We start from the raw sequence: 8,535 nt of genomic DNA on the forward strand, positions 1-8,535 counted from the left end.
ACCCCCGCCCGGGGCCTCCCGTCCCGTCCGTCCCTCACCGGGCGGAGGCTGGGCGGGCGACGGTGGCACCGGCGGGCGCGGGCCGCTGCTGTTGATGATGTAGTGGGAGACGCGCGAGTTCTCGGAGACGCTGAGCACATAGTCCCCGGGGCTAGTGCTCGAGTCCCGCACCAGGAACACCCCGTGCCGCTGGCCCTGCAACAGCGCCACCGCCTCCTGCCGACTCAGCCGCCCCCAGTACCAGCTACTCCGCTCCTCCGAGTCGAAGTTGCCCGCCATGGCCGCCTCCGCGCCTACACGCTGGGCCGCCGCCGCCGCCGCCGCGCGTGCCCCTCCAGCCCCGGCCCCAGCCGCCCAGCGGACCGGCTCGGGTCTCAGCCTCACAGCAGCGCCCGAAATGGCGGCGGCGGCCGCGGGCCTTCCCCACCGGAAATGACGTGCTCCTGGACCCCGGGAGGATGCCGGGAAGGGGACCGCCACCCGCCATTGGGAGAAGGGCAAGTGACAGATCGTGCGCGCACTGCGCATGCGGCCTCTTGGGCGTCGCCGCCTGGCTGGGACTAGGACTGCAGAGGGTGAAGGGGAATCCAGGGCCGAGGGGCGGGGCTTCAGCTACCAGTCGGCTGTTGGCGACGCGGTTCTTTGCTCCTCCAGGTTTCAAGTTACTGGAAGGCCCAGGCTTCTAGGCAGCGACTAGGGTACAGAATTAGAGCAGAAAAGGTGATGTGGCCCCAGGGCTTGTGTTTCCTGAGACTGTCTTTTTCTGATGGTTCCTCCACCTTCTCCCCATGCCTGCTGAAGTTCTTGTTTTCATTGTTTCATTCAGCAAACAGTTGACACATTTGCCCTGTGGGTGCAAAGGTCATCAAGGGTGAGCCCTTCCCTCACCGAATTCTCAGACCAGTGGGAGAAACCAGGAAACAGTCTACGAGGATGGCGTGCCAAGTGATACGATGGGGAAGGGGCAAGGGGCTCTAGAAATACATAGCAGAGCCCCCTAATCTTTTCGTTAGAGAAATCAAGGAGGGCTTCCCAGAGGAGGTGACTTGCACTGAATATTGAATGGCAATCAGGGAAGAGCATTCAAGACAAAGGGAACAGAGCGTGCCAAGCCAGGTGGAAGTATGGAGTTCTCTCTGTTTAGGGTCTTAAGACACCTGCCCAGATTCTCTAAACTCTAATTGTGGCCATGGGTATCCTCTGCTCTCCCTGCTGTCAGGACCATTTCTACTTCTACATCCCGTATCTATTTTTGTATTCCTGTGACAGCCTGCTCACTGGTATTCTATAGTCTTGCTGCCCCTAATTGTATAGCACACATTTGCCAGTTTGCACTTTCTCAGTTATAGCTCTGAGTCAGCTGCTATTCTGTATAAAACAAACTCCAGGTGTTAGAACTCCCCGTTTACCTCGCAGCATACAACCAAGCCACCATCTCATCTTCACCACTTCTACATGAACCTTGTGTTTCTTCTCTCTGGAATGCCCCTCCACTCCTTTTGGGATCTCAATGTCAAAGTCTCCTCTTTCTTGACTGTCACATCACTCCCTCTCTGTATGTACAGACGTATTTCCTTATTATCTCTATTATGGTTCTTAACCACTGTACTGTAATCTTTCATTTACAAGTCTGTATGCCATGGTAGATCTCCTCAAAGGCCAACCATCTATTGTAGGAGGCACTCCATAATAATTTCATAATAACAGCTAACATTTATTCAAGAAATACTACCTGCCAGGCATAGTGCTAACTGCCCTTAGATGGATCATTTCATTTAATCCTCTCAATAACCTTATGGGTTGGTCCCATTTAACCAATGAAGCTCAGAGGGGTTCGGTGACTTATCCAGAGACACATAGCTGCTGTTGGGATCTGGGATTCAAATCCTGGAAGGAGCTATGATCACTCTGCTATGTCCTCAGACTTCTGGGGATAGGAAAGACAGGAGATGGGTTGAGCGGAGTAGAGGAAGGATGGCAGAAATAAACATTTTTTAAAAATCAGTCAGCCCTGGGTTTTATGGTCTTGTATGAATAACACACCTCTTCCAGACCCATTTCACATGCCCCTGGGCCTGCTCTGGGAAGGGGTGGGGAGCAAGGGCATCTTCCCTGCTGTGGGTGACTCATCACGACCCTGGCTTAGTCACAGCATGTCACCACAAGCCAGCAGAAGCCAGGCCAGGATGAAGTCTGGTCCTTTGGGGAAGAGAAGTGCCTGCTTTTCATTTCCCCAGGATGACTGGCCTTTGGGGCAGGACCTTACCACAGACTGCCATGGGGGTCTGAAGCAGTGCCTCTAAGCCCCCTTTCTAGGACACATGGACATGACAGAACAAAATACCTTAAAAGAAGAGAAAAAGAAGGAAAGAAAGAGGAGAAGAAAAGAAATAAAAAGAGGGGGGAGGGAGGAGAGAACAAATCATAACTGAGCTGAAAAACAGGCAAGGAGATTGGTGAGGAGGGGCTGAAAAAGTGAAAGTGTTAGTCGCTCTTTGGGACCACATGGTCCCAAAGATTGTAGCCCGCCAGGCTTCTCTGTCATGGAATTCTCCAGGCAAGAATACTGGAGTGGATAGCCATTCCCTTCTCCAGGGGAACTTCCCGACCCAGGAGACAAACACGGGCCTCCTGCACTGCAGGCAGATTCTTTACCATCTGAGACACCAGGAAAGGAGGGGATACCTAGCACCAGGCAGCTGTTAAGTGTATTCTGTCTTAGAGTACAGAGAACCTACAAATTCAGAGGCCAGCGAGGTGGGAATGGGAGCGGCCTTGGGACAAAAATAGGGCAAACGCTACTGCCCCTCCCTCCTTTCTCTTCTCCTTTTCCCCCTCCTCTCCCCTTCACAGAGAAAGATTTACAGCTATGGTGGTGGCTTTTGCCCCCTGATAAGTCTGCGATCTGCCCTACAAAGAAAGTAAAGAATGTGACCTTCTAGTGCAAGAAGATGCTCCAGGAGTTGCCTGAAGGAGAAGCAGAGATGAAAGGGGAAAAGAAAGAGAAGGCTTCCCTAGTTCAAGAGAAAACCACATCAAAGTCCTCCACTCCCTCCCCTCTAACCAAAGAGAGGCGTTCCTGGGAATTCCCTGGCTATCCAGTGGTTAGGACTCTATTTTCACTGCAGGGAAAGGCACTATTTTAGCAAAGGACCAGGAGCAGGGAGGGGTTCAAGGACCTATTTGCCTGCCTGTGTCTGTGTCTCCTGAAGTCACGAAAGTTGCCTCATACAGCTGTGCAAGTTGTGCCCTGCACAATTCCAGGGTACTATGTAAATGAAACCCTCCAGAGTTAGGTTACTCACACTCACTTTTCCTTCAAAAAAAAAAAAAAAAGAATTCCTGTGAAGATGACAAAAATTGCTATATACAGAGAAAATGACAGTTATCACCTTGAAAAATGTGTATGAGAGAAAGGGAGAGACAAAATTTGGTGTATGTGTAGGCACCATTTATACTGGTGAGAAAATACATTTCTGCCTAGTTCTCATCCATGGATGGAGACAAGAAGAGAGAAAGGAGAAAGAAAAACTCCTAAGTCTAAAAAAAAAAAAAAAAAACCCAAGTCCCTGCTGGAGTTTTTGGATTATGAAGAAGAGAGATTCCCCACCCCCACCCCTCACCCCCCACCAGTGGGTAGTCCTTAGTTTTGCAAAGACAAGGATCTGTCTTAAGCTATGCAAAGGCAGATCTAGAGGCACCTCTGGGGAGGGAAGTCAAGGGATTGCAAGACAGGGGGAGGGGAGGAGAACAAGCCGGGAACCAAGACAGGAGGTGGGACCTTCCTTTTGTTGTTGTTTAGTCACTTAGTCATGTCTGACTCTTTGCAACCCCATGGACTATAGCATGCCAGGCTACCCTATCCTTCACCATCTCCTGGAGTTTGCTCATACTCATGTCCATTGAGTCGGTGATGCCATCCAACCATCTCATCCTCTGTCATCCCCTTGTCCTCCCACCTTCAATCTTTCCCAGCATCAGGGTCTTTTCCAGTGAGTCAGCTCTTCACATCAGGTGGCCAAAGGATTAGAACTTCAGCTTCAGCATCAGTCCTTCCAATGAATATTCAGGACTGATTCGCTTTAGGATTGACTGGTTTGATCTCCTTGCAGACCAAGGGACTCTCAAGAGTCTTCTCCAGCACCACAGTTGGGACCTTCCTAGAGAGGTCAGTGAGATGTTCCCTGGGGTGATGACACGCTTCGGGGCTTTTGAGACTCATTCATCTGCTTTGCCTCCATGTAAGTCCCTCTGATTGCCCCATCCTTTAGGAGAGCTGCTCACACAGACACCTCTGCAGGGAGAAATCAGGAAGGTGTCTGGAGTTCCCTGGCGGGCCAGTGGTTAGAGTTCTGTGCCTCCAGTGCAGAGGAACTAGAATCCTGCATGCTATGTGGCATGGCCAAAAAAAAAGAGAGGGAGAGGGTGCCAACTTCCTTGTCTCTATCTTCATGGAGTTGAGAAAAATCGAGAACATCTGAAGGAGATGAGATGCAAGTGTGCGTGTCTTCTCTTCTGTGCTTCTCCTCCTGCCCACTCCTTTCTGACCCCACTAACCTTCCTCTGCCCCCTTGCTTTGACTTGCTGTTCCCTCTACCCAGATGTCCATGGTCATTCCCTCAGAGACCTCCTTCCCCAGTCTCTGCTCCCACGTTGCTTCATCAAGGAGACCTTCCCTCACTCGCCCATCCGACTCTGCAGACTGCCTACCCCAGTCTCCCCCTCCCCCTTCTCTGCTTTGTTTTCCTTGTACTCAGCTCCTTCTAATTTTACAGATTTGTTTCATGCATTGTCCGCTCTTCCCTAATATGTGTAAGCTCCACAGGAGCAAGAATTTTGGTCTTTTTTTTTTTTTTTTTTTTTTTTTAAGAATTTTGGTCTTTTTGCTCCTGTTGTATCTCAAGCGCCTGGCAGAATGCCTGGCACATAGGCCTTATGTGAATGTCAGTTGAATGACGAAATGACTGAAAGGGGAGTCCAGTGGAGGCACTTTTTCAGAGTCAGATTTAGCTTCCTGTAATTGGCACGTGTCTCCAGGCGAGCACTGCCCTTCCCGCAGGAGGTAAGCTGGGGGTGCACAATGTTTCAGGTTGCCTCTCAGAAGGATAGGTCTACGGCAGCATCTGGACTGGGTCGGTGACATCACTCTCCCACGTGCTTCCGATTGCTAGAGGAAGGCATGTGGTTACAGTTGTAAAGCTGGTAATTGCACCTATCCAATTGCTTATCTTATCTGTCGGCTCCTTGGTGTCAGCTTCTCAGGGCGCGGTTCCTATTGACAAGAATGGACAAATTATTGTGGTGCTTTCATTTTTCTGTAACTTAATTTGTGGGGTGGTGTCTCAGATCTAGGTGTGGTCACAGGATGGTGTGAACCCTGATACAAAATTAGTTCAGTTAGGTTCAGTCATTGAGATGTGTCCGACTCTTTGCTACCCCATAAACTGCATCACTCCAGGCTTCCCTGTCCATCACCAACTCCTGGAGCTTGCTCAAACTCTTGTCCATTGAGTTGGTGATGCCATCCAACCATCTCATCCTCTGTTGTCCCCTTCTCCTCCTGCCTTCAATCTTTCCCAGCATCAGGGTCTTTTCAAATAAGTCAGTTCTTCACATCAGGTGGCCAAAGTATTGGACTTTCAGCTTCAGCATCACCTTCCAATGAATATTCAGCACTGATTTCCTTTAGGACTGACTGGTTTGATCTTACAGTCCAAGGGACTCTCAAGAGTGTTCTCCAGCACCACAGTTCAAAATCATCAGTTCTTCGGCTCAAATTTCTTTATAGTCCAACTCTCACATTCATACATGACTACTGAAAAAAACACAGCTTTGACTAGATGGACCTTTGTTGGCAAAGTAATGTCTCTGCTTTTTAATATGCTGTCTAGGTTGGTCATAGCTTTTCTTCCAAGGAGCAAGCGTCTTTTGACTTCATGGCTAAAGTCACCATCTGCAGTAATTTTGGAGCCCCAAAAAATAAAGTCTCTCACTGTTTCCATTGTTTCTCCATCTATTTGCCATGGAGTGATGGGATGGGATGCCATGATCTTAGTTTTGTTTTTTTTTTTTTTAATTCCCAAATATCAGCCATATCCTATGGGGTTCATCAACTCTTTATCAGTAATGTTCTAACTGACAAAGACCAATTTACGTTAACTATAGTTATGTACAACATATCAAGGGAGTACACGGGAAAATCAGAACATGAGACCTCATCAGCTAAACAGAGTTCAAGTTTGCTCTTATGAAGACATACAAGAAAACAAATACACCGAAGCATAAACAGCAACAAAAAAATCAGAGTAACACATTCCAGAAGGAAAGATACAATAAAGATCTCAATTTACAATATGTATAATTATATAATTTATTAAAATTAACACAATTCCTGTACACAATATTAACATGGTAGTCATTAAGTTTGTTAAGCACTTCAACTACTGAAAGGTTAAAACATACCAAAAACTATATTAACCAACTTCTCCATCAAGTGATCTAACCTAGTTCACTAGTTCAGGCTGAACATTCCCTCTCCAAAATACTTCAGGCATACAAAAAACAGGGCTAACAGGTTTAACCTGTTCTTCTCCCAAAAGTGACAATCCACTAATTCCAAACAGAGTATGAAAAGGATCTACCATATCTCCTGGCCTATCTGCAAATCCTCCTGTTTCCTCATCTTGACATGCAAGGATAAAACTGCAGAGTTTTTCTCGATCAATCCAATGAAGCCTTTCAATTATCTTTAGGAAAGCCAACACCCACCATGAATAGCATACTTCTGGTTACTTCTCTGGCCTTCCATTGAGTCGCCTGATGGAAGCTGTTGTTCACAAAACCACCAACGGAGTAAATCAGAATTTACTTGGTGCAACTGACTAGTAATAGACAAGAATCCTGCCCAGCATGGGATTCAGAACCTGGCCTGCAACCAAATCCACCATCAAAGTTCATACATGATAAAACAAATTCGATTGCCTTTTCCACATTAGTAGCATCCAACTTCCCCAATAGAGCCAAAGTTGCCATCGCACAAAAAGAGAATCTTATATCAGTTTTCCCCCAAGTATCTCCAGCAAAAGAACCATCTTCTTTCTGTAGACACTGAACATTTTCCACAACTTTATTTGTGTCAGTAACATTAATACTATCATAGTAAGTATCTGAACAGCACTAAGAGTATACAAAAGATGAGGATCATGTCCAATATTAGCACTTACTCCACCACGCTCGTGTTGACAAGAATTAATAAATGTTGGAATTTCTTCTCTTTTGTGTAGTTGTGTTATAGCCACGCTTTCCGGGAAACAAACTCACTCAGAAGGACAATGCAGATAGTGGAGTGCAGTTTATTACACCGGCGGGCCCAAGGCAGAGTCTCCTCTTAGCCAAGGACCCCCGACCAGCATTTGTGAAAATCTTTTATACCCCATGTGTCCAAACCCACTACCCCAATTCCCTTGAGACTTACATAAACAAAGGAAGGGTAAATACAACTACAATAACCCCATCATTCACGTGTTATGTGTTCAAACAGTCAATAATCAATAAGCCCGCAGTTACATTCCAAATAGTTAATAACTGATAAGCCTGTGCTTACATTCTGATAGATAGTGTCCGGAGGCAGGGGTGATTAGTGTCTGTTCTTCAAGATTCCCCTGCCCAGAGGGGGGTCTTATCCTTCCATTGTCATTCCCACAGGCGCTAAGCACAGAGTTCAGAGTCCACTGGAGAGGTGGCCGCCCACGATCAGCACAGACAGGCCTGAGATGGAGTCCAGGCCCTATGAATTCCTTCTTCAGTTGTCCAAGGAGATCCATTACGGTCAGACCCCAGCAGATTCCTCTCATTCTCAAATACTCAGACATGCAATATTCATAGTCATCTTTCTCTGAGCCATAGGATGCAATATAATTTCCTTGCTTCTCCAGTAACAGGGTGTCAAGTGCATCTGACTTAATGATAACATCCTTCTGCCATGTACATCTATCCACTCTCCTACTGACGCATCTAGACAGCAACACAAAACACGTCCACACTCACTATAACCCTGATCTTCATTTTTTAAATGTTGAGTTTTAAGCCAGCTTTTTCACTGTCCTCTCTCACTTTCATCAAGAGGCTCTTTAGTTTCTCTTCTCTTTCTGCCGTAAGAGTGGTATCATCTGCATAGCTGAGGTTATTGATATTTCTCCTGGCAATCTTGATTCCAGCTTGTGCTTCATCTAGCCCAGCATTTCGTATGATGTGCAAAATAGTCATATCTTATGTGATATCTTGTTCTTTGGGGACTTCTGTCCCAGGTGATGAATCTAAACCCCTCAGTAGGTAGTCTGACTCCTAACTAAACCTTTCATGACCTTTAAACCCTGCACGTGCTATTCCTCCTAACTACAAGGCTCCTCCCTTTGGGGAAAACAGCCTGCGGAGGAGTTCTGTAATTGCAGCTTTTAACACTTACTCCCTTTCTTCTGGAGGCAGCATTCTGATTTTCAGGGATATCATCTCTCCCTAGTCTCTAGCCCTGAGGTC

The 8,535-nt window shown here is 47.1% G+C and overlaps 1 protein-coding gene and 1 pseudogene across 2 annotated transcripts in view; both read right to left on the reverse strand.

Moving 5' to 3' along the window:
- The window catches only part of CRK (CRK proto-oncogene, adaptor protein), a 30,215-nt gene extending 29,853 nt beyond the window's left edge, over window positions 1-362 (reverse strand). The window contains exon 1 of one of the 2 annotated variants that reach the window (XM_061143043.1): window positions 39-362. In XM_061143043.1, the coding sequence (XP_060999026.1) occupies window positions 39-279 (241 nt within the window). In that variant the 5' untranslated portion in view covers window positions 280-362. The remainder of the gene's footprint in view (window positions 1-38) is intronic. The other variant, XM_061143044.1, reaches the window with a different exon arrangement.
- Window positions 363-6,399: 6,037 nt separating this feature from the next.
- Window positions 6,400-8,035, reverse strand: LOC133055919 (geranylgeranyl transferase type-2 subunit beta-like; annotated as a pseudogene).
- Window positions 8,036-8,535: the final 500 nt, after the last annotated feature.

Source organism: Dama dama, chromosome 5, assembly GCF_033118175.1.
Source record: "Dama dama isolate Ldn47 chromosome 5, ASM3311817v1, whole genome shotgun sequence".
NCBI classification, from domain to species: domain Eukaryota; kingdom Metazoa; phylum Chordata; class Mammalia; order Artiodactyla; family Cervidae; genus Dama; species Dama dama.